This window comes from Mauremys reevesii, linkage group 2, assembly GCF_016161935.1.
Source record: "Mauremys reevesii isolate NIE-2019 linkage group 2, ASM1616193v1, whole genome shotgun sequence".
In the NCBI taxonomy this organism is placed as follows: Eukaryota; Metazoa; Chordata; order Testudines; family Geoemydidae; genus Mauremys; species Mauremys reevesii.
Window position 1 is genome coordinate 208001096 of NC_052624.1, and position 25766 is coordinate 208026861.

The window sequence follows — 25766 nt, forward strand, 5'->3', positions numbered from 1 at the left end:
TGCGTGGACATCTTCAGAGAACTATCTCTTCTCCAGTCTTGGAACATCTCCCCCCACCTGAGAATGCCCAGCAGCCCCAGTGGGGTGCCTGCCTGTTGTGGTACCATCCACAGTTTCAGCATTCTAAGACCCAGTGGTCTACACAGGGCTGGGCCCCACCTCTGTACCAATGGCCCTTCTAAACCCCTTGAGACTTCCCTCCATGTTTCAGAAACTCTCTGCTCCCTTCCCACACTTTTACATCAGCTAGGCACTGCTCGGGAGCATCTGCAGGCAGGACTCCATTTTCCTTCCCCTGGAATTAGGATTGGTACCATGCAGGCAGAGCCTGTGTGCCCAGGACTCCACTGTGGACGAATTGGAGGAGGGACCTCCTCAGCAACCTTTAGCTTCTCCTTCTTTGTCACCCAATGAGGCTGTAGTGGCTGAATCTGCCTCTCCCTCTCCTGATGATTTTAGAGCGCATGAAGACTTGTTGAGGAAGGTGGCTGCAGCTCTGGATATCCAGCCAGAAAGAGGTACAAGATCACACAGGCTTGTGGACATTTTAGTGTCTGCAGGACCCTCTTCTCCCTATTAATGAGGCTATCCTGGAGCCCATCAAGATTTTATGGCAGACTCCTTCTTTTCTGCCCCCCCCCCAAAAGAGTGGAGAAGAGATATTATATCCCATCACAGTAATTTGAACACTTTACAGCCACCTGCTTCCAGCTTCCTGGTGGTCACAGCCGCTAACAAAACGAAGAGGCAAGGACATAGAGCCTCTACTCCGAAGAGAAAGGAAGCAAAAACCCTAGGTCTGTTTGACAGGAAACTTTATTCCACAGAAGGTTTACACTCAGGATTGTGAACCAGCAAGCTCTGCTGGGTCAATGTGATTGCAACCTGTGGGATAATATCCTGAAGTTCCACCTGCTTGTGGATAATTGTTCAGTTTGTTCAAACCCCCTGTCCATCAGGTTTCTAAAGGATTTGTTCAGATTGTACCCGTGGGTTCATAGTCTAGTCCACAGTGGAGTGTATATTTGGTGCCAACAAAGTTGATGGGTCCCCATTTTGAGCCACTAATAACTTGTTCTCTGTTTCGCTTGTCAATGAAAGTAATTTTCCTGGTTGCTATAACATCAGCCAGGAGAGTAGGGGAACTGCAAGCTTTGGTATCAGAGCCCCCCTATACAATTTTCTTTAGGGACAAGGTTTTCTTTTGGCCTCACCCTAAATTCTTGTCTAAAGTGGTTTCTGAATTTCACATGAATCAAGCAATTTATTTACCAACATTCTTTCCAAAGCCCCATTCAAGCAAAGAGGAGGAAAAGCTCTATACACTGGATGTTAATAGAGCTTTGGCTTTTTACCTGGAGTGGAGTAGAGCATTCAGGTCTTCCTCTGAACTCTTTGGCATGATTTCAGACCAAGTAAAGGGCCACCCAGTCTCCACCCAGAGGATCTCTGCCTGGATTTCTGGCTGTATTTGTTTATGCTACCGATTGGCTGATGTTGCACCTCTGAAAAAGGTGATGGCTCATTTGATGCAGTTGCAGGCAGCTTCTGTGGCTTTTCTGGCTAGGCTTCCCATTCTGGATATTTGTAGGGTGGCAACTTGGTCATTGTTCCATATGTTTGCCTCTCAAATGCTATCTCTCATCAATCCAGAGAAGATGCAAGATTCAGAGGAGTAGTCCTTCAGTCCTTGTTCAAGCAGACTCTGAGCCCACCACTAGTTCAAACTGCTTGTGAGTCATCTGTAGTGGAATGGAAATGTGCAGACACTCAAAGAAGAAAAAATGATTACCTACCTTTCCAAACTGTTGTTCTCCAAGATGTGTTGCACATGTCCTTTCCATGACCTGCCTCTTTCCCCTCTCTATCAGAGTCTTTCTAGTAGGAAGAAATGGAGGGGGGTCAGGCAGTGCTGCCCTTTGTATCTGTGTGTAGTAGCAGGGGGCACGAGAGGGCACTCACGCTGCCCCCAAAGGTACTGCTAAAGGAAAAATCTCTGACAACTGTGTACAGGGTACACACAAACACCTACAGTGGGGAATGGACATGTGCAACACATCTTGAAGAACAGTTACGGAAACCTTTTTATTGAGAGAGAGAGAGGGGCACAGTTAGAGAGAGAGAGGAAACCTAGTTAACCTTTTTATTGAGAGAGAGAGGGGCACAGCCTCTCTATCTCTGGCAAGCCTGGTAGCACATGCTGTCTTATGTCTAGAGATGATCTCAAGTTGGCTCTAGTTTGAAAGGCTCTTGGCTGATTTAAAAAAATGTGAGCATCCTTTTTTGTTTATAATAGGTTACTGAATTACAGCCTAATAATGAAAGCTGACTTGTAATATTTCTTCCTCAGCCTGCAACTGTCATGGACATGCTACTGATTGCTACTATGATCCTGATGTTGATCGACGCAAAGGAAGCTTAAATGTCCATGGGTGGTATGAAGGTGGAGGGGTCTGCATTAATTGCCAGGTAATAAAGTGCTTTTATCTCATAGGTTATACATTAATGGGACTTGGAAAGTGTGCATAGAAGACTTACTTTTCTCAGGCTGACACTTTTGAGATGGCCATTTTGAATAGTACCATTACAATGACATAATCTCTCATGCTCCAGCCAGAAAGAAAAATCATTGAAAGTAATTAATGTTCTATGAGGCCTGAAAAGGGATCACCTAACTACAACTATCGCACTTTTAAAGAGAACCCACTACTGCAGTTCCCTACTTCAGTGGTTACAGCAGGGTGGATGAAGAGCAGATCTCACTGCACCAGCCAAGGAGGAGAGGGAGTTGTGGGGAGCAGTGCTTCTCCAAGCAAGCAAGAGGAGAGGGAGAGAGCTCTCCCTCTGCTGTAGTTGAAAAGGGGAAGCTGGGTCTCCTCCAGTTCCCGTTACAATAATGCCTGCATTCTTTTAAAAAGGGCTAGAGACAGACACCATGAAGTCCACTAGAGACTTTGCTATTGCTAATCTATTTTATGCGGAAGGCGCTCAGATATTATAGTGATGAACAGTGGTAAAAATCCCTAAGATAGATGGATAGATAATAACCCCTGCTTCCAACCAAGGCCTGTTCCCTCTCTAATGTCACTGTTGTTTTCCTCATTCAAACCATTGGAACTTGTTTATTAATTTATAAATCACACCAGCTTGAACCAAAATACAGTCCCACAATTTAAGAATAGCATTGACACAGAGTCAAGAAAATGATGCATGCTGTGCAAGTAAAAAGTTTAGTTGCGCTGTCAAAAATTAAGGAACAAGGAAAGGAAATGTGCAGTGCAACTATAGTTTGAGTATTTTTTCCATCTTATTGCTAAAATAAAATCCGCTACTGCCCAAAAGGCAGTCAGAAGTAAATAAAAGTTCTTTTTATTAAAGAGAGGAAGAAGAGATCTTTGTCTTCCACTTAACGTTTCTATGTAGGGCTTTGTTCAACCAATGCTGTAAGATTTGTCATATTGGTGCTTCCTGTTAGCTCTTTATTTGTGAAAGATCATGTTTCCTAAATTGCTCTCAGTATATAAAAGAGCAAACCTGACCTAAATCCATGAAGCCTGCAACTGATAATTGTCTGTGATTTGATTTTGTGGAAATTAAATTGCATTAAATGAATTAACCATGAAATCTAATTATAACATTTTCTTCATAGATGATAAGGCACATGGATTTTACTTTACTTTTTCCATTTGTGTCATGGAAAAAAGTACATGCCTGAATGAAGAACTAATAGAACCTGATGCATGACACATATACTAGATTCTGTTTCTTTAAAGTCTGACAACAGTGCTCCATATATTCTGTACTATATATCTGTGTCAGACAATATATTGCTGTTAAAGAGATTTAGCTAACGAGAGAGAACTGTGCTTTCCATGTTCTCCCTTACATAAACCCCTATATTGCCTTAAAAGGGAGAAGAGACAGAGATACCCTGAAGTCAACTAAGGACTTTACCCTATGACACAAGAAATTTGTTGTAATTCAAATGAATGAACACTATGTTTTCTGTGAGTGTAAGACACATTAAGATGTTTAAAAGGCTGTCTCCTCTACTTACAGAAACTTTATTTTGTGCTTTTAATTTTATTTCTAGACTGATAGTTTTGCATTCATTTGAAGTTTCTAACCTTAGTTTGAGAGTAATTTAGTCACAAAGATGTACCTTTCAATATGGAAACAGCATGATGCTGTTTGCAGTCAAACTATATATGTATGTATGTAATGATAAAAAGGCAAAATGAAAAGAAAGTTAAAGAAATATCTGATAATAGTATAAAAAAAGACAGTGCTTTTTCCCTGATTTAAATTAACAGAATGTTGATTTAGGGACTTTGTGCAATGTTTAAAATTTACTAATTGTTAAAAATTCCATGTGTTTATGTGAAATTACTCTGATTCATAATGTCATGCAAAGATCAGACAGGTAAAGAACAAGAATAAAATGCACTTTTTATTGCAGTCTTGCTGGATTTTTCCCATACTGAGCCTGACTGTATATAAGAAGAACCTAAATTACCATCTTTCAGTCCTGTATTTGCTTATGTATCCTTCCGCTTGTTTTTCTTTCACATCTTATATTTTTCTCTTACTTTATTCTGCATAGCATAACACAGCTGGAATTAACTGTGAACAATGTGCAAAGGGGTACTATCGTCCTTATGGCATTCCAGTGGGAGCTGCTGGTGGCTGTATACGTAAGTCTTTCTCTGTTTGGTTATATCTCACAGTGGTATTTCCTGTCAATCAGGGCAAGGACTGTGTCTTATGGGATAAAATTTTCTGAAGTGCCTAAGTGATTCAGTCCCATTGACTTTTAGTGAGACTTAGATTCCTACTATGAGGCAGTTGCAGTAGTTCAAAGACAAAGGCCTGGGAAGGTTTCTGCACTGGTGGAGGAGAGGCAGTGGCATGCAAATACCAATGTTGTCTGGAGGTGATGATAGGAAGATATGCAGAAAAATACAGCTCTGAGTTAAGGGATTTGTAAATAATAATACTTACCTATCTCCCAGGGTTAATTAATTTATTCAGCACATTGAAGATGTGAAGTAATATGTAATTGTTAATTTGTAGCATTATTTAAATAATGATGCATTTACAAGTACAATTGAAACTTCTATAGTTACAATGTTATGTTTCTTTGCCAAAGCAACAAATCAATTAATTTGCAGAATGCATTTAACTGTTGTTATTTATTTAGCTTGCAGTTGTAATCCAGAGCATTCAGATGGTTGTGAGGAAGGATCTGGTCGCTGTCATTGTAAGGTGAATTTCCACGGCGAAAACTGTGAACAATGTGCTGAAGGATACTATAGTTTCCCATTCTGTGTCCGTAAGTATTGAAGAGAGACGTATCTCTGTTTCACAGGCTTCTACTAATTTTAATAGGCATCTATGTTATAAGTCATTATACATTACACTGCATGTGTATAAAACAGTCATCATTTCATATTCTCAAATATTTACAGACTTTAATAAATTATCACAATACCCAGGTGAGACAAGTAAGTATTATTATCCCTGTTGTACACAACGGATAAGAACAGAAGTTAAGCTAGAAATCAGAGATTTAGCTACATTCCCAGATTTTGACATTCATTTAAGATACTTTCGAAGTGGATAGAGCCCAAGTCTTGAAGCCAGGAACTCATGATACTGGCTCTGCCATGGAGAAATTGCAAGGTCTTGAGGAAGTCATTTAACGGTGGTTGAGTTTCTCTAGCTATAAAATGGGGATTTTAACTCACTTGAATTGGTACCTGAAGTAGAACATGACTCTTGTAAGAGAAAGGGAGCAACTTGCCAGGCATTCTCCTTGAGGACCCCATAATTTTAAAACTTACCCCCCACGGACCAAAATAGCCTTGGTTTGTTAACTTTCTAGGGATGTTGCAGGGCCTGCACATTGGGAAGGCTCTAGTGGGAAATTGTGAAGATCTTGAATATATCTTTTCCTGCTAGGTTTTTGCTGATATTTAAGAATTGTCAGAAGGTGATTGGAGCAAGGTTGTGTGTATAATGAAAATAAAATAAATACATTAATTAAAAATGATGTGGCATGGAAGTATCTGAGTATGTAGAATTTGCCCCTATTCAAAATTGCAGCTAAACTGTGTCTAGATCTATGGTTTTATAAAAAATAGGCTGTTACTTTAAAATGGAGTGATGAATGTTGAAACAAAGAAGAGCAGTGTACCTCAAAAGCCTCTCTCAAGAACAAATTAAATATAATCCAGAAAAATGTAACAGCACCAGAATTGTGTTTACTGCATAAAAGCAATGTTACTAGGAGTGGATTCCAAAAAAGTTGATCCATTAGAAATGTTTCTAGCCCAAAGGAGAATTGTGTTTCTGGTGGGTGATTACATATTGCCCTGGATCAGCGACTTTGGCCGTGGTTCACCACTGTGATATTCCAGGTTATGTTGTAAAATTGGATCTATATGCACAATACAGTAGAAAGAGAAATGTCAGAAACTGAATGCTGATGGAGGCCAATTTCTGCAACACAGTATATCTTCCCAATACAATGCAACTTAGATTATCCAAAGCTTGCTTTGTAGGGTCATGTGTCCTGATTTAAGGGGTGCTCATCTCTGGGGCATCGCCAAGTGGCTGGGTGGGGTACCATAGTCCTTTTCTTGCCCTTGGTGCCCCCTGCAGGCTGTTGGCCAACTTTGGTAGGTGTTCAGTGGCTTGACTCTCTGACCAACAAAGTCCAAATGAACCCCTTCTGGGGTATTAATGAGTCCAATAAATGGTCTGTTTGCACTTGGTGGGGTCTTCAGCAGTGGCTCCGAGCCCTTTAAATTCAGCCTTTTGTTCAGGTTTACAAATAAGCCCTGTCCCCTACTTGACGTATACACCACTTTACCAGTAACTGGTGGGGGAACTCAGGCCGGCCTGCTACTCTAGGTTTCAACCCAGGGACTCTACACACAGCAGCTATGCACTGCTCAACTTCAACCCTGCCCTGCTATTTCCCTAGGCCTCTTCCTACCAGGCCCTTTGATCACCAGGTCCTTCTCCCTCTGAATCCCAGCTGTAAATACTGTCTGATTGTCAGGCTCCTTTGGCCAGAGAGGAGCACCCTTCTTCATTCCTCTGGTCCCAACTGAACTGCTAAGGCCTGGCTGCTCCTTTTATCTGGGCCAGCAGGACATGATTGGCTGTTGCTAGTCCTTCTAGCCCATGGAGGACCTGGTCTCTGTGGTTTCCAAAATGGCTGCTCCAGAGAGTCCTCTCTAGGCAAGCTTGGAGGACCCACCTTCACTGCTCTTTTCCTCTCAACTTGCTGCTTCTTGGGGCAGGGAGTAGTAGGACTGAAGGGCCTCCAGCAAGGAACCACAAGGGCCAAATACACCCCGTCAGAAAGCTGCTCAGATCAGGGCCGGCTCCAGGCACCAGCCCAGCAAGCAGGTGCTTGGGGCAGCCAACGGAGAGGGGTGGCACGTCCGGCTCTTCGGCGGCGGGTCCCTCACTCCCTCTTGGAGCAAAGGACCAGCCGCCGAATTCTGAAGCGGCGACGGTAGAGCTTATCACGATCGCGGCTTTATTTTATTTTTTTTGGTGCTGCTTGGGGCAGCAAAAACCCTGGAGCTGGCCCTGGCTCAGATGGAGCCTAATCCAAAGCCCACTGAAGTCATAGAATCATAGAATATCAGGGTTGGAAGGGACCTCAGGAAGTCATCTAGTCCAATCCCCTGCTCAAAGCAGGACCAATTCCCAACTAAATCATCCCAGCCAAGGCTTTGTCAAGCCTGACCTTAAAAACCTCTAAGGAAGGAGATTCCACCACCTCCCTTGGTAACCCATTCCAGTGCTTCAGCACCCTCCTAGTGAAAAAGTTTTTCCGAATATCCAACCTAAACCTCCCCCACTGCAATTTGAGACCATTAGTCCTTGTTCTGTCATCTGGTACCACTGAGAACAGTCTAGATCCATCCTCTTTGGAGCCCCCTTTCAGGTAGCTGAAAACAGATATCAAATCCCCCCTCATTCTTCTCTTCTGCAGACTAAACAATCTCAGTTCCCTCAGCCTCTCCTCATAAGTCATGTGTTCCAGCCCCCTAATCATTTTTGTTGGCCTCTGCTGGACTCTTACCAATTTTTCCACATCCTTCTTGTAGTATGGGGCCCAAAACTGGACACAGTACTCCAGATGAGGCCTCACCAATGTCGAATAGAGGAGAATGATCACATCCGTCAATCTGCTGGCAGTGCCCCTACTTATACAGCCCAAAATGCCATTAGCCTTCTTGACAACCAGGGCACGTTGTCGACTCATATCCAGTTTCTCGTCCACTGTAACCTCTAGGTCCTTTCCTGCAGAACGGCTGCCTAGCCATTCAGTCCCTAGCCTGTAGCAGTGCATGGGATTCTTCCATCCTAAGTGCAGGACTCTGCACTTGTCCTTGTTGAACCTCATCAGGTTTCTTTTGGCCCAATCCTCTAATTTGTCTAGGTCCCTCTGTATCCTATCCCTACCCTCCAGTGTATCTACCACTCCTCCCAGTTTAGTGTCATCTGCAACCTTGCTGAGAGTGCAGTCCATGCCATCCTCCACATCATTAATGAAGATATTCAACAAAACCGGCCCCAGGACCGACCTTTGGGGCACTCCACTTGATACCGTCTGCCAACTAGACATGGAGCCGTTGATCATTACCCGTTGAGCCTGATAATCTAGCCAGCTTTCTATCCACCTTATAGTCCATTCATCCAGCCCATACTTCTTTAACTTGCCGGCAAGAATACTGTGGGAAACCATATCAAAAGCTTTGCTAAAGTCAAGGAATAACACATCCACTGCTTTCCCCTCATCCACAGACCCACTTATCTCCTCATAGAAGGAAATTAGATTATTCAGGCATGACTTGCCCTTGGTGAATCCATGTTGACTGTTCCTGATCATTTTCCTCTCCTCTAAATGCTTCAGAATTGATTCTTGAGGACCTGCTCTTTGATTTTTCCAGGGACTGAGGTGAGGCTGACTGGCCTGTAGTTCCCCGGATCCTCCTTCTTCCCTTTTTTAAAGATGGGCACTACATTAGCCTTTTTCCAGTCATCCGGGATCTCCCCCGATCGCCATGAGTTTTCAGAGATAATGGCCACTGGCTCTGCAATCACATCCGCCAACTCCTTTAGCACCTTCAGATGCAGCATATCTGGCTCCATGGATTTGTGCTCATCCAGCTTTTCTAAATAGTTCCGAACCACTTCTTACTCCACAGAGGGTTGGTCACCTCCTCCCCATGCAGTGCTGTCCAGTGCAGCAGTCCGGGAGCTGGCTTTGTTTGTGAAGACAGAGGCAAAAAAAACATTGAGTATATTAGCTTTTCCCACATCCTCTGTCACTAGGTTGCCTCCCTCATTCAGTAAGGGACCCACACTTTCCTTGACTGACTTCTTGTTGCTAACATACCTGAAGAAACCCTTTTTGTTACTCTTAACATCCCTTGCTAGCTTCAGCTCCAATTGTGATTTGGCCTTCATGATTTCACACCTGCATGCCTGAACAATATTTTTATACACCTCCCTGGTCAGATGTCCAGTCTTCCACGTCTTGTAAGCTTCTTTTTGCGTTTAAGATCAGCAAGGATTTCACTGTTAAGCCAAGCTTGTCGCCTGCCATATTTACTATTCTTTCTATACATCGGGATGGTTTGTTCCTGCAACCTCAATAAGGATTCTTTAAAATACAGCCAGCTCTCTTGGACTCCTTTGCCCCTCCTGTTATTCTCCCTGGGGATCCTGCCCATCAGTTCCCTGAGGAAGTCAAAGTCTGCTTTTCTGAAGTCCAGGGTCTGTATTCTGCTGTTTTCCTTTCTTCCTTGTGTCAGGATCCTGAACTTGACCATCTCATGGTCACTGCCTCCCAGTTCCCATCCACTTTTGCTTCCCCTACTAATTCTTCCCGGTTTGTGAGCAGCAGGTCTAGAAGAGCTCTGCCCCTAGTTGGTTCCTCCAGCACTTGCACCAGGAAATTGTCCCCTACACTTTCCAAAAACTTCCTGGATTATCTGTGCACCGCTGTATTGCTCTCCCAGCAGATATCAGGGTGATTAAAGTCTCCCATGAGAACCAAGGCCTGCGATCTAGTAACTTCTATTAGTTGTCAGAAGAAAGCCTTGTCCACCTTATCCCCCTGGTCTGGTGGTCTATAGCAGACTTCCACCATGACATCACCCTTGTTGTTCACACTTCTAAACTTAATCCAGAGACTCTCAGGTTTTTCTGCAGTTTCATACTGGAGCTCTGAGCAGTCATACTGCTCTCTTACATACAATGCAACTCACCCACCTTTTCTGACCTGCCTGTCCTCCCCGAACAGTTTATATCCATTCATGACAGTACTCCAGTCATGTGAGTTATCCCACCAAGTCTCTGTTATTCCAATCACATCATAGTTCCTTGACTGTGCCAGGACTTCCAGTTCTCCCTGCTTGTTTCCCAGGCTTCTTGCATTTGTGTATAGGCACTTAAGATAACTCGCTGATCCTCCCGCTTTCTCAGCATGAGACAGGAGTCCTCCCCTCTTGCACTCTCCTGCCCGTGCTTCCTCCCAGTATCCCAATTCACCACTTACCTCAGGGCTTTGGTCTCCTTCCCCCAGTGAACCTAGTTTAAAGCCCTCCTCACTAGGTTAGCCAGCCTGCTTGCAAAGATGCTCTTCCCTCTCTTCATTAGGTGGAGCCTGTCTCTGCCTAGCACTCCTCCTTCTTGGTTATATCTCACAGTGCTTCACCACCCTCCTACTCCTTCTTGGAGGAGTAAGTCTTTGGAAACATAAGTCTTTGGAAGTCTTTCCACAGGCTTTGAGTCAGGTCCATAATCAAACTGGGCAGAGGAGAATCTTGTGGGGGTATATCTCCCTTTACTTACCTGGTGGATTTCCAAATGGAAATCTGCCCAGGAGTTATTGCAAGCACCATTATTAACTCCATCTCTTCAGAACAGGGCAGAGGTAGGGGACAAGAACAGAAGATAGAATTAGTGGCAACACAGCTCCTGAAAGCAGTAGCATTGAAGACAACATCTCTACCCAGTAAATGGTATCAGAAACCCCTCTGCAAAAGGAGGGGGAACAGGAAGGTACCATGTTGATTTTCCAGCTGATGGTTGGTCTCCTGTGGTTGTCCCCTCTCAGGGAATAATCAGGCCCTGGTTTGGATTTGAATTGGGAACATGGAGATGAAGGGTTCCAAGTCTTGTTATTACCAGTTCCCTATTGTCAGTTCCTTGAAAACAAATATAAAAATTGACATGGTTACTGGAGTCATATAAATACCGTATATTATTTATGATAAAAAGCACATGGGTTTTATGGCATGATCTTAAGTGAAAGAAATCTAGGATCTTATTTGTAACCAGTATTCCTAATAACGTTTTGTTATTTTAAAGGAATTCCTATTTATCCTTTTACTACTCCAAATCCAGAATACCCTGTGGCTGGTGGTATGAAAGGCAAGTTCTTTTTTTTTTTTTTTTTTAATTGTTTCAGAAGTGTTTGTTCTTGTTATGTTGTCATGTTTGGTGCTAATGCAGTAATGTCTTTTGCAATATTTGTCTTCTTACCAGAAACCCAACATATATTCATGCTTATATTAAACAATTTAATGTGCTGACCCCAGAATGAAAGATGGGTAAAGATAAGTTCAGCTGGCCGCAGGCAAACACCTGCAGATGAAGCTGACCTTTTTGCTTGACACCATCATAAACTGATCCATTTTAGGATTCTCTGATATGTGAACAGCTTGTTAACTGTCTGCCAGTGAAAAATCTCTTACTTAAGTCTACCTGACCCATGCTTCTGGTCTCCTGCACCTGGCAAAAACTGTATAATGCCCTTGGCAATGCAGCATTTTGATTTTATAACTGCTATATGTTTCTTATTTAAAGGCCAATGCAAAACCAGTTGAAATCCATGGAAATATTCCATTCAATTCAAGGGGTTTTGCAGTAATCCCCAACTCAAGTATATACTTTCACATTACAGAACACTACAAATGTGACTCAAGTAAATAAGTATTTAAAATGCATTTTGCTGCGGATAATTTAAAAAATCTAGCACCCTTTTTAAGATCCTAGAAAATGTAATATTTGCTTAATATTCAGTAGCATTTGTTGAGTTGCTGTTGATGTGTGTGCTGACAAAAGGGCTTTCATCTGTTGAACTAGTGAATTTTTTTAGATATAATCAGACAAACATAAATCCATTTCCATGTTTACAGGTCCTAGTGGTTTTCCTGAAAATGTCTGTAGAGTGCTAGATCCCTCTGTGTTCACCCAAAAGCTTGTTCATTTAGAGCCAGTCATCTCCTCTTTGTTTGATTCAGCTGGGAGGAATAACACTAGATGTGTGACCTCAAAAATATATTCCCTGACAAACCTATGGCTCAGAATTATGGCTTTCTGCAGAAACCTGCATAGCCCTGTGGGTAAATCCTTCTTGTTCATGTTTCTAAAATGAAAAGAACAGCAAAGAGTGATAACTAAGTGAATAAATATACATGTGAAGAAACAGAACTACAATTGCTCAAGCTTTAACCAGTAGCACGAAAATTTGAGGCACGAGAGAGAGAGACTTGTCTCTTGATTATTGTAAATAAGTAAGGATTGTGTCCTTTTGTGGTTATACAAATTGTAAATTTGTATTCCTGACAACGTTGATTATAAAGGAATTTGGCAGAAAAATAGGTGATTGCTCACGTTTTGAAAATGGGATTTGTGTGCAAGTGGCATGTAAGTAATTGTATTAGTTACAGAGTAATAGCAGTGTTTTTTAACCAGTATTAACCCCGGGTCTGTTATGCTGCACAAAATGTAAAGGGTTTTTATAGGTTTGTGCTGCAGCTTTGTTCAGCTCTTTCTTTCTTCTGTTTATGTCTGCAGATGGCTGTAAACCAGGATTTTTTGGCCCTCAATGCCAGCGTAAGTTCCATAGTTGTTTTTTTTTAACAGTCTGAACCCAAATTACATACAAATGCCAAAATTTTAAATCCAAATGTAATGTGAACTTCAAGACTGTAACGCAGAAAATGTTTTCTTTTACAAAATGTGCTGTTTAGCTTGCCAGTGCTATAGCTCGGGAGTGCTGGATGGCAACTGTGATGGAAAGACAGGACAGTGCAGATGTCGAGTTGGATTTCAGGGACTTTCCTGTGATGCCTGTGCAGTAGGGTATTTTCAATACCCTTTCTGTCAGAGTAAGCAACAATACTCTCTCTTTCTGTCAATATCACCCTGATCCTGTGGATGCATCCTTGTTCTATGTAGAGTTCAGGGGGAGTAAGGATTGTGTCCTTTTGCAGGACTGAGACTTTAGTAAGTGATTCTGCATAGAATGATAGGAAGCAAAAAGTGAAAAGGTCCAGAAGAGGGTTTTTTCCCCCTAAATCATACAGGTACCTTCAACTCATTGACTATTATCTAACACATGATGCATCTATCAGATACTGATTTGACTATGGTTTTAATAATGTCTGATTAATAACAGTTTAACAAAAACGGAAAAAAATCCGTTACCTTGGTTTTACAAAACCATAATTTTGGGCCTAGTTTGACTTGACAATGCCCCTTTGATGTATCAAGCTACGACTGCTACAGTCAGTGGTAGAAAGCTGTTTGGTTTTTTAAAATACTTTTACTATACACCTACATACTGGTGTTGGTAATAGTCTATAGAGAATTTTAAAAATGTATTCCAGGAGCCCCACTCCAAACTGAAAAAAGTACAGGAGTACTTGTGGCACCTTAGAGACTAACAAATTTATTTCAGCATAAGCTTTCGTGGGCTAAAACCCACTTCTTCGGATGCATAGAGTGGAACACACAGACAGAAACATGAAAAGGTGGAAGTACCCATACCAACTGTAAGAGTCCAATCAATTGAGATGAGCTATCATCAGCAGGAGAAGAAAAAAAACCTTTGAAGTGATAATTGAGATGACCCATAGAAGGTGTGAGGAGAACTTAACATGGGGAAATAGACTCCAAACTGAGATTATAAAACCAGACCACTGTTGTTTACTTCACAAGTAGTCTTGAAAACAGTGGAACTACTTCCAGTGTAGTGTACTGCCCCATCTGGCCCTGAATGAAAACAGTATGGTGCTTCCTTGACATTTGGGCCAGATTCTGCCATGCTTACTCACACTGATTAATACCTTTCTTCACAAATAATCACTTCGAAATCCATAAAGCTAATCAACAGCATAAGGATGGCAGAATCTGGCCCTTAATACTGGAGATTAGGAAGAAGAGAATGTTTTTAGGAAGGAGGAAGAGGAATATCTCTGCAGCAACTGCCTCTAAAATTCTCTTCTTGTTTGTAGTGTGTGCATGTAATTCAGCTGGTGCCCTCCCTGAAATCTGTGATTTCCTTGGAAAATGTCTCTGCCGCTTTGAGGTTGATGGACCTCAGTGTGACAGCTGTCGTCCTGGCTACCATTCTTTCCCTATCTGTCAAGGTAAGATTGCAGGTGATACGTATAGCATTGAACTGGCCACTGAGAGGCTGGACTGGAATGACCGTACTTTAAGATTCTGTATTTGCATTGACTGGGGCAGTATTCATTATTGTAACAAGGTAAGGTTCTCTTACATTCTGTGTGGTGAAAGTTCATAGTTTCCCCTTGTCCTGTCACTGCGCTTGACTATTTAGAACACTAATTGCAGGCAAGCCTCTAAATCTAGTTATTAGATCTTATTTTTATGTTTCTCTGTTTCATGGACAGATCGAACCCTGTAGTGGAGGTGAACAATCCGCACAAATGCTTTTTTTTTTAAATAAAAGGCTAAGAAAACCCTTTTCACATAGATGTTTACAGCACTAGCAGTATCATTGACATCAGAAGAAATAAAGTATACAAAGATGTGCTATGAAGGATTTGTTTGTTTTTTAAGAGGGTCTCTGCTAGCAAGAGCGCTTACATCCTTATAAGCTTTCTGTTTTGTAAAATGTACAAAGAAGTTGCTTTTTATTTTGTATAAGAATCCATTTTCCCCTTATTCCATGTGTATTTTGAGAGCAAATGAAAGACACTGGACCAGTCTCTGTTGTCTCATTTCTATCATGAAAGCCCATCAACATCATTAGAGTTGCACAGTTATGTCTGAGGGAAGAATTTGGCCCACATATCCAACTCCCACACCCTACGTTACTGCCCTGATACAGAGAGCAGGTACTGATTAGTACTCACAGACTATAAGCCTATACAGCTATACTGGGTCAGACCAAGGTCCATCTAGCCCAGTATCCTGACAGTGGCCAGTGCCAGGTGCTTCAGAGGGAATGAACAGAACAGGCAATCATCGAGTGATCCATCCCCTGTCGCCCGTTCCCAGCTTATGACAAACAGAAGCTAGGGACACCATCCCTGCCCATTCTGGCTAATAGCCATTGATGCTATCCTCCATGAATTTATCTAGTTCTTTTTTGAACCCTGTTATAGTCTTGGCCTTCACAACATCCTCTAGCAAAGAGTTCCACAGGTTGACTGTGCGTTGTGTGAAAAAATACTTCCTTTTGTTTGTTTAAAACCTGCTGTCTATTAATTTCATTTGGTGACCCCTAGTTCTTGTATTATGAGAATGAGTAAATAACGCTTCCTTATTTACTTTCTCCCCACCAGTCATGATTTTATAGACCTCTGTCATGTCCCCTCGAGTCATCTCTTTTCCAAGCTGAAAAGTCCCAGTCTTAGGGCAGGTCTACACTAGTGGGGGGAGGTCAATATAAGGTACGCAACTTCAGCTACGTGAATAGCGTAGCTGAAGTCGAAGTACCTTAGCTCGAATTACTTACTGTCCTCACGGCGCGGGATCGACGTCTGCAGCTCCCCATGTCGACTCCATACCGCCATTTGCGTTGGTGGAGTTCCGGAGTCGACAGGAGCACGTTCGGGGTTCGATATATCGCGTCTAGATGAGATGCGATATATCGAACTCCGAGAAGTCGATTGCTACCCGCTGATCCGGCGGGTAGTGAAGACGTACCCTTATTAATCTCTCCTAATATGGAAGCTGTTTCATACCCCTAATCATTTTTTTTGCCTTTTTCTGTACCTTTTCCAATACCAATATATCTTTTTTGAGATGGGGCGACCACATCTGCACGCAGTATTCAAGATGTGGGCATACCATGGATTTATATAGAGGCAATATGATATTTTCTGTCTAATATTTTATCCCTTTCCTAATGATTCACAACATGCTGTTAGCTTGTTTGACTGCCTCTGCACATTGAGTGGATGTTTTTCAAAAAGTATCCACAGTGGCTCCAAGATCTCTTTCTTGAGTGGTAACAGCTAATTTAGACCCCATCATTTTATATGTACAGTTGGGGTTATGTTTTCCAATGCACATTACTTTGCATTTATCAACATTGAATTTCATCTACCATTTTGTTGCCCAGTCACCCAGTTTTAAAATTCTTTTGTAGCTTTTTGCAGTCTGCCTGGGACTTAACTATCTTGAGTAGTTTTGTATCATCTGCAAATTTTGCCACCTTTTTCCAGATAATTTATGAATATGTTGAATAGGACTGGTCCCAGTACAGACCCTTAAGGGACACCACTAGTTACCTCTCTCCATTCTGAAAATGGACCATTTATTCCTGCCCTTTGTTTCCTATCTTTTAACCAGTTACTGTTGCATGAGAGGATCTTCCTTCTTATCACATGACAGTTTATTTTGGTGAGGGACTTGTCAAAGGCTTTCTGAAAATCTAAGTACACTATATCCACTGGATCCCCCTTGTCCACATGTTTGCTGACCACTTCAAAGAATTCTAGTAGATTGGTGAGGTATGATTTCCCTTTACAAAAACCATGTTGACTCTTCCCCAACAAAACATGTTAATCTATGTGTCTGATAATTCTGTTCTTTACTATACTTTCAACCAGTTTGCCTGGTAGTGAAGTCAGGCTTACCGGCCTATAATTGCCGGAATCTCCTCTGAAGCCTTTTTAAAAAATTGATGTCACATTAGCTATCCTCCAGTCATCTGGTACAAAAGCTGATTTAAATGACAGGTTACATGCTACAGTTAGTAGTTCTGCAATTTCACATTTGAGTTCCTTCAGAACTCTTGGGTGAATACCGTCTGGTCCTGGTGACTTATTACTGTTTAATTTATTAATTTGGTCCAAAACTTGCTCTAATGACACCTCAATCTGTGACAGTTCCTCAGATTTGTCACCTAAAAAGAGTGCCTCACATCATCAGCCATGGAGACTGATGCAAAGAATTCATTTAGTTTATCTGCAATGACCTTATTGTCCTTGAATGCTCCTTTAGCATCTCAATCATCCAGTGGACCCATTGGTTGTTTAGTAGGCTTCCTGCTTCTGATGTACTTACAGTTTTTTTTGCTATTACTTTTTGAGTCTTTGGCTAGCTGTCTCCAAATTCTTTTTTAGCCTTCCTAATTATATTTTTAATATTTCATTTGCCAGAGTTTATGCTCCTTTCTATTTTCCTCACTAGGATTTAACGTCTACTTTTTAAAGGATGTCTCTTTACCTCTCACTGCTTCTTTTACTTTGTTGTTTGGTCATGGTGGCACTTTCTTGGTTCTCTTACTATGTTTTTTTAAATTTGGGGTCTACATTTAGTCTGAGCCTCTATTTTGGTGTCTTTAAAATGTTTCTGTGTACCTTGCAGGGATTTCACTTTTGACATTGTACCTTTTAATTTCTGTTTAACTAACTTACTCATTTTTGTGTAGTTCCCCTTTCTGAAATTAAATGCTACTGTAGTGGGCTGCTGTGGTATTTTCCACACCACAGGGATGTTAAATTTAATTATATTATGGTCATTATTACCAAGCAGTAGAGCTATATTCACCTCTTGGACCAGATCCTGTGCTCCACTTAGGACTGAATCAAGAATTGCCTCTCCTCTTGTGGGTTCCAGGATTAGCTGCTCCAAGAAGCAGTCATTTAAGGTGTCAAGAAACTTCATCTCTGCAACCTGTCCTGAGTTGACTTGTACCCAGTCAATATGGGGATAGTTGAAATCCCCCATTATTATTGAGTTTTTTATTTTTATAGCCTCTCTAATCTCCCTAAGAATTTCACAGTCACTATCATCTGGTCATCCTCATTTTATACGAGGCACTCAACTTCACCCATCTTATTATTTAGACTTCTAATATTTGTATATAAGCACTTAAAATGGTCACTTTTTAGGTGTCTGCCATTATATGATGTAACTGAATGGGACTCTTTCATTTGACTGTTTCTCATCAGATCCTACCCATATTTTATCATCTTCAAGCCTCTCCTCCTTACTAGGACATAGAGAATCTCCATTAATAGATCTTCCTGAGAGGGATGTCTTGGGCCCAAACCACATGGTCATCCGCACCTGTTGGCTTTCCCCCAACCCTTAGTTTAAAAACTGCTCTACCACCCTTTAAATTTTAAGTGCCAACAATCTGGTTCTGTATTGGTTTAGGTGGAGCCCATCCTTCCTGTATAGGCTTCCTCTTTCCCAAAAGTTTCCCTAATTCCTAATAAATCTAAACCCCTTCTCCCTACACCATCATCTCATCCATGCACTGAGACCCTGCAGTTTGGCCTGTCTAACTGGCCCTGCGTGGGAACCGGAAGTATTTCAGTGAATGCTACCATGGAGGTCATGGGCTTCAATCTCGTACCAAGCAGCCTAAATTTGGTTTTCAAGACCTCTCCCCTATCCTTCCCTATGTCATTAGTACCTACATGTACCATGAACACCGGCTTCTCCCCAGCACTACACATAAGTCTGTCTAGATGTGTTGAGAGATCTGCAGCCTTCATACTCAGCAGGCAAGTCACTGTGCTGTTCTCGTGGTCATCACAAACCCAGCTATCTATGTATCTAATGATTGAATCCCCCATTACTATTACTCTTCCTAATAACTGAAGTTCCCTCCCCTGGAGAGGTATCCTCAGTGAGAGAGGATACCATAGATTCATCTGGAAAGAGGGTCCCAACTATGGGATCGTTTCCCTGTGCTCCAGATTGATGCTCTCCTTCCCTGAGACTTACATCCTTCTCAAGAGCACAGAGGGTGTCAGACTGGGGATGGTGTCCCATCTAGTGTGTCCCAGAAAGTCTCATCTATGTGCCTCTCTTTTTCCTTTGCTCCTCCAGTTCAGTCATTCTGGTCTCCAAAGCCCATATGTGGTCTCTTGGGGTCAGGAGCTCCTTGCACGGAATGTACACATATGCCACTTGCCCATAAGGCAGGTAATCATACATGCTGCATTCAATGCAATAAACGGAATAGCCCCCATCCTGCTGCTGGACTTCAGTCTGCATTATCTTTTTACTCCTGCAACTCTTTCCATTATTGCTGGGTTTTTTTTATCAGGGGGTGTTTATTGCCTTAAGCTTAAGGAATGTTAACGAAGAGTATCTAGCCCCTCCCTTCTAAACTCCCTCGCAAAACTCCCCTGTAACTATTTGTGTCTGTACAAGAAACCAGTCAAGTCTCTTTTTGTCACCAGTTTGTGTTAGAGAGTGTCTGCTTCTGGCAAGACATCGCTATATTGTTTAGTGTGTGAAGTTGTTAATTCAGGATTTAAGTGGCGCAGGCCCTCAGCGCTGAGGTGAATTTCACCCAGTGAGAAAAGGTAATGTCTCATGTCAAAATACGTTTTGATGTATGCTTGTGTACACACATGAACATGTTGCATATAGAAAGATACAGGAGAATTTGCTTCCTAGTTGTTGTATCATTGTGATGTTACACAGGGTACAGTCTGGACTACTGAACAGCTGTGTCCCCTCAACTCTCCAACTTGGGGTGCCTTTTACACTGCTTCACTGTCAGAAAAAACATTTCTGGTCTGTCACACCCAGCCTCCAGCGTGCAAAATCACTCCCAGCTATGTTGTATGAGTGCTCTAGCTAGTCACTCCTGAGTTATATTGCAGAGTGACACCAGCAAATTCCCAGTTCCAGACTTGTCCTCAGATATGTGTGTTTTATAGTGCCTAGCAATTTTCTTCTGGACGATATAAGTTCATAGAAAGCCCGTCATTTCATTAATAGAAAATGATATGCACAAACCCCATTATCTCAAATGGAGGTTCCCAATCGCTTCATTCCATACACACTAGTTTAGATAAAATAATAAAATAAGTTTATTAACTACAGAAAGAAAGCTTTGAAGTGATTACAAGTAATCAGGCATAAAAGTAAAAATTGGTTACAAAGAAAATAAAAAGTAAAACACAACTAATATATAACTTATCAAGCTAAATGAATTCAAAGGAAATGAATACTTTTCACCACATACTTTTGCAATCGTTAGTGACTGAACTCTTTCAGTCAGGACTCCTCCCCCAGTCCAGTGTCTTTTCAGGTGCTGTTGATGCCTGTGAGCAGAGAGAAAGAGAGGAGTATTTTGGGACTTCTCTTGCCATTTCTTATAGTTCTCTTTTCCCTTTGAAGATCATCTCCAGCTGGTGTTCAGGAGACAGGAGGTCTGAGGGATGGGAACCTCCTACTGTTTCACTGTTAATATGTAAAGTTCTCGCTTGCACCCTTCTTCCTGCCAAAGAATGGTTGCTTAACCAGGTGATAATCCATTTGATTGTGTTGACACCTGGCTGAGATGTTGTTTAGCCTTTTGTCTCTGGGGAACTAGTTTGAAGCTGTTTCACCAGACTTGGAACATGACATATAAAGTAGAATTTTATAACTTTACATACAATGTTGCCACAGATATTTTACCAGTACAATAATGTTCAGCAGATTATGAGTTTTTAAATGATACCTCACAAGGCATACTTTGTACAAAATTTATCATAGTCTTGTAAAAAGGTTGACTATAGGGGGTTCAGAATGTCACAATCATTATTTTGGATTAGTAAATATAACAGACACCTTCATTATGGGCTTACATTCTCAATATATACCTATGAAAGGACTACAGAATTCTTTATGCTCTTTAGAAGAAAAATCCAAAGTACTAGTTTTGAATCAACAAACAAAATGGATGGAGTAAAGAATTACCATATGGCTCTCCATTTTACAGATCTGGAGTACATTAAAATGTTTTAATGAAAAACATCAAATCAGAGTTCTACATTGGTACACACAGTTCAGTGGTTTTAAAATACTACGTCCATGCTATAATTTTTTTAAGTTGGAAGCGAATCAAATGGCAATCTAGTGTAGCAAATGTAGCCCATATTGAACTGGTTTAAACTTTTAACACTGAAATCTTTAATGAAACATAAAAGGCATAAGAGATCATGCAAAAACAAGTCACAAAAGACTGTAAAAGATATTAAATCTAAAAGAAAAAACTAAAAGGGGGCATGCAGTCAAAGTGAAAAAGGGATTGACACAGTTTCTTCTTTAACCATTGTTTACCTATGCATGATCATAAAACTGATGTAATGGGACATGGCAGGAAGTTTGGAAAGTTTTTTTTTTATGTAGTGCAACAGCAGAGTTCCTTGGAAAACTCGATTAGGAGGAGGGGTGAGAAAAACTATTTGGCTTAGTATAATATTATCCATCTGTGTGCCAATCCCACTTAAGATCAAATCACTGTTCCTCCAGCTATACACACTAGCCTGGGCCAGATTCTCCTCTCACTTAGTGTCTGATCCTGCCCCATTGAAGTCAATGGGAGAATTACCATTGATTCACTGGGAGTAGGATTAAGCCCTTACACTGATGTAACTACATTTAAATGAAATGAGAATTTAACTCTCTACATTTAACTTTGTTTATTTGTTTATTGTAATGCTGTAGTGTCTAGGAACCCCAGTCCTGGACCAAGACCCCATTGTACTAGATGCTGTACAAACAGAGAACAAAAAAGATGGGCCCTGCCCCAAAGAGTTTACAATCTAATGTTCAACTGTAGGCATTGGTGCCACTGAAGAAATGATTTTGGGAGAGGTGGGAAGTGAGTTTGCTTTAGCAGCTCTCTCCCTCACATATTGACTGGGTAGTGAGTCCTGCTGCTTCTCTTAATCCTGTGAAATAAACACAGCAGAGTAAGACAGCTTTGGCTGCTGAACAGAGAGGAACTGAAAGAGGGAAACCAGAAACACATACACAGAACAGGGAAACAACGTTTAAAATAGTGGTAACTCCAGTAAAAACACCCAGCTGGACAGCAATTATATTCTGACACTGATTCACAAACCACATGCTAGTTCTTACGCATTACTTCACAGCACATAAACTAGCTTTTTTGCACTGTGGCAGCAATTCATTTGAGAGTTTGTTGAACTAAAGCTGGTCAGCAGTTTTTAACATGAACACTGTGTATCAAATTGTTATGCAAATAAATTATTAGCTAGTCATTATGCCAGATCAAATGCTGCTCTACTTCCTCAATTCTTACTACATGAGGTTATCTTTTAAGACTTTAAGTACTTTCCTCAAATAATTTTCCTTCAGTTTTAAGGTGAATTTCTATCCTGTATATAGTTTGCAAATGATCAAACGAAATCTTTCTTTAAGCAATAAATTATAGCATTGCAATAAGACACTAATAATATGGCTGATCAGGCAATTGTATTCTAAGCCACTGTTTGCAGATGTTTATTTTTACTGGTAAAATCATGGTTTTGGCTGAATGTCTTGTGTTTGTTTTTGAGCCAAAGGTGAATTTTTCAGAACATTTTATTTTAAAATAACTATTGCTTTAGACAAATAGCTGCATGAATAATTATTTATTATTTCCCCCCATGCAGAATGCAACTGTGATTCGCTTGGCTCGTTGGACAATACATGTGGGCCCACCGGTCAGTGTCGGTGCCATAAAAACTATGCTGGACTTAGATGCAACCAATGTGCTCCAGCTTATTTCAGCTATCCCAACTGCTTGCGTGAGTAACAGTAGTTCCTTCTTTTGCTTTGCTTTCCTTTTGTTTTCTGTTACACAGAGAAAATCAGTTAATTTCCTCAAAAGCTTTTCCATGTAAAACTGCAAGAATCAAAGGAAGAGTGTGAGTCATTTTAGGCAGAAACAGTAAGTGGTTCCCTCCTCCCCTGTTTATTTGGTACACGGTATCTAGCAGCTCTCTGGGGCAGGTAGATGAGGCTACCAACTATAGTTTTTAAAAACCTCATTAACCTCTCAGACCTTGTCTAGACTAGGATTTAAAGTGTGATGTAGGCACATGTTAGCTAACGTGCTAACTAACATATTTTAAAAGTCTAATGTAGACATTGCTCGCTGCCTCTAGCAAGTCTAACTTGGTCAAGTCCAAGCCAACAGGGAGACTCAGCTTTAACTCAACTAGTTTGGCATGTATTAAAGTATACATTGCCTGGTAGACTTTTAAAGCACATTAGCATGCATTAGCTCACACGTGCTAACATCACACCTTATCTCCTAGTCTACATGAGACCTAAAAGAGCTCGATCCTAAAACCTACTCATCTCAGTAACCTTACTCACCTGAGCAGTTCTACTGATCAGACCCAAAATGAATTATATGATTGATATTACAGAAACCTAGAGACAGTAAAGTTCTCAAGCAGAGTGAAACATTCAGGCCCTGTCTACACTATAATTAAAATCAGATGTTTAAGTACTTTAAACATGGTTATTATGTGCGTGGTTATAGGCGTGGTTGTCATGTGCCTGGTACTACTGACCATCATTAAGAGGGACATTTCTTTCCTGAAAATCAGGCTCATTAAAATTTATTTCAGATTGGCAGTACAGAGGAGCTATATTGTTTTACAGTATGGCTATAACCAATTCTCAGGACAAAATTCCAACAACTTTTAGGGAACCAATTGCTACTCTTCAAGGACAATTGTTATTAAAAGTTTCAGCTTTAGACACTGATCCTGCAAAGACACATGCTTAACCTCACACACACTGAGAGTAGTCCGATTCACTTCAGTGGGACTACTCACAATGCGTAAATTAAGCATGTGTGTAAGTCATTGCAATACTGGGGTCAGTAGTGTGGACAGGAACATGAAGATGACCACAAATGTGACTGCTCCCCGGGTAAAAGGCAAGACCCCGTTTTTAGCCCTTCCTAGTCAAGGATTAAAGATCTGATGTTAGAACATAGTATGTGCTATCTCACAGTTTTAAATCCTAGCCTAGAAAAGGCCTTTTCCTTAAGATATCTGTAACATTAAACAGAACCAGCAAATGAAAACCAATCCCCACTTCAGTCTGCCATTGGATGGAAGCAAAGAACAGAAGAATGAGTGCAGTGAAGTTCCTGATAATCCTACCTGCTTCTGTTAAGAAGGGAAAAATCAAGTCATCATGTAACTCTTGTGTGAAATAAGGCACTTAGATTTCATATTGATGGGTGCACTATTAATAAGTACCTAGGCAGAGAGGTTGTTTTTTTTTTAACAGTCTTATTGCAAAGAAAATCAGGAATGTTCCAGACAAGTAATGTTAAATTTTAAAACTTCACAGTCCCGAAACAGGTTATTTCTTACTAAATGTAGCTTGAATCTTACCAAATAATGATTTTTTGTTCAGCTTGTCAGTGTTCTCCCCATGGTTCCTACAAGAACATATGTGAGTCAACAACAGGGCAGTGTGAGTGTCGAACAGGCATTACGGGGCAGCAGTGTGACAGATGCCTTTCAGAAGCCTACAGTTTTCCGTATTGCCAAGGTAAGGTTTACGATGGAAAATACTTTATCTTGATGCAAAATATATACATTTTTACCTTTGTGTTCCCCAGAGTACTCCACTGTATAGATAGCTCCATAGAACCCCCATTGAAACATGTACAGGACACATCAGGGAGATAGACTGGATGATCTAATAGGTCTTATTTATTGCTCACGTCCATGCTTCATAAACTGCACTGAGGGAATTTGGCACTTTTTAGCTGGTGGCATTGTAGATTTAGGAAAAAATACCCTTGGTTATTCAGTGTTTTCTCTCTTTCTTTTCCCATCCCTGCCATATTTTTGCAAATAATCCTGATGAGGTTACATGTAAAAATAAAAATTCTAAACTATGCATTGATGCTAATTATCCCTTTACACCGTTATATTAAAGACTTCAACTCATTTTAAAATATCAAGATCACCCCTGGGCAACCTTATTATAAAAAAGTTTGGAATTCGCAACTGCTCCATTGCTTCATTTAAAAAAATGATCATATGTTTATTTTTTTAATTACATAAAGGAGTAAACAATGACTGTGACCCTGCAGGTACTCTTGATTCCCATTCTGTAAGTATTATATTTTTGGCATTTACAATAAATGTTAAGAATTGATTCACTATATCTGTAATTACTGAATACTTTGACTTGGAATTTCTAAATATTATAGATGATAACCTACGTCAAGAAGTGTTGTAATGGACATGGGGGGAATTCTGTATTACACCTAGTCTTGATAGATAAAGAGGAATTGGTCACATAACTAAAAATTAATGTCAAGTATCAGAGGGGTAGCCGTGTTAGTCTGGTTCTGTAGAAGCAGCAAAGAATCCTGTGGCACCTTATAGACTAACAGACGTTTTGCAGCATGAGCTTTCGTGGGTGAATAGGATTCTTTGCTGCTTCTAAAAATTAATGGTAGCTTTGGTACAAGTGATCGTGACTTGCACAAAGTAGAGCAGCAACAAAACCTGAGGGAGCTTAGTAAAACTGTCATAAAAGCTAAGCTGTTTGAAATTGTATGTCACTCTATACCCAAGCCAACATAAGATGCTGTGGGAACATAGCTAGGCTTAAAACAAAAGCTAGCAGCAAAAGTACTGCATCTATTAAATAAGCTAAACCAAAAACTTGTTAATAAACGT

General features: G+C 40.9%; 1 protein-coding gene across 1 annotated transcript in view; it reads left to right on the forward strand.

Annotated features, from left to right (window-relative positions):
• The window catches only part of LAMA3 (laminin subunit alpha 3), a 114654-nt gene that overhangs the window by 47271 nt on the left and 41617 nt on the right, over window positions 1–25766 (forward strand). Inside the window, exons 8-17 of the mRNA XM_039523014.1 lie at window positions 2351–2469; window positions 4604–4694; window positions 5201–5332; window positions 11404–11466; window positions 12895–12933; window positions 13071–13208; window positions 14337–14471; window positions 22716–22850; window positions 24484–24621; window positions 25145–25191. Of these exons, the coding sequence (XP_039378948.1) occupies window positions 2351–2469; window positions 4604–4694; window positions 5201–5332; window positions 11404–11466; window positions 12895–12933; window positions 13071–13208; window positions 14337–14471; window positions 22716–22850; window positions 24484–24621; window positions 25145–25191 (1037 nt within the window). The remainder of the gene's footprint in view (window positions 1–2350; window positions 2470–4603; window positions 4695–5200; window positions 5333–11403; window positions 11467–12894; window positions 12934–13070; window positions 13209–14336; window positions 14472–22715; window positions 22851–24483; window positions 24622–25144; window positions 25192–25766) is intronic.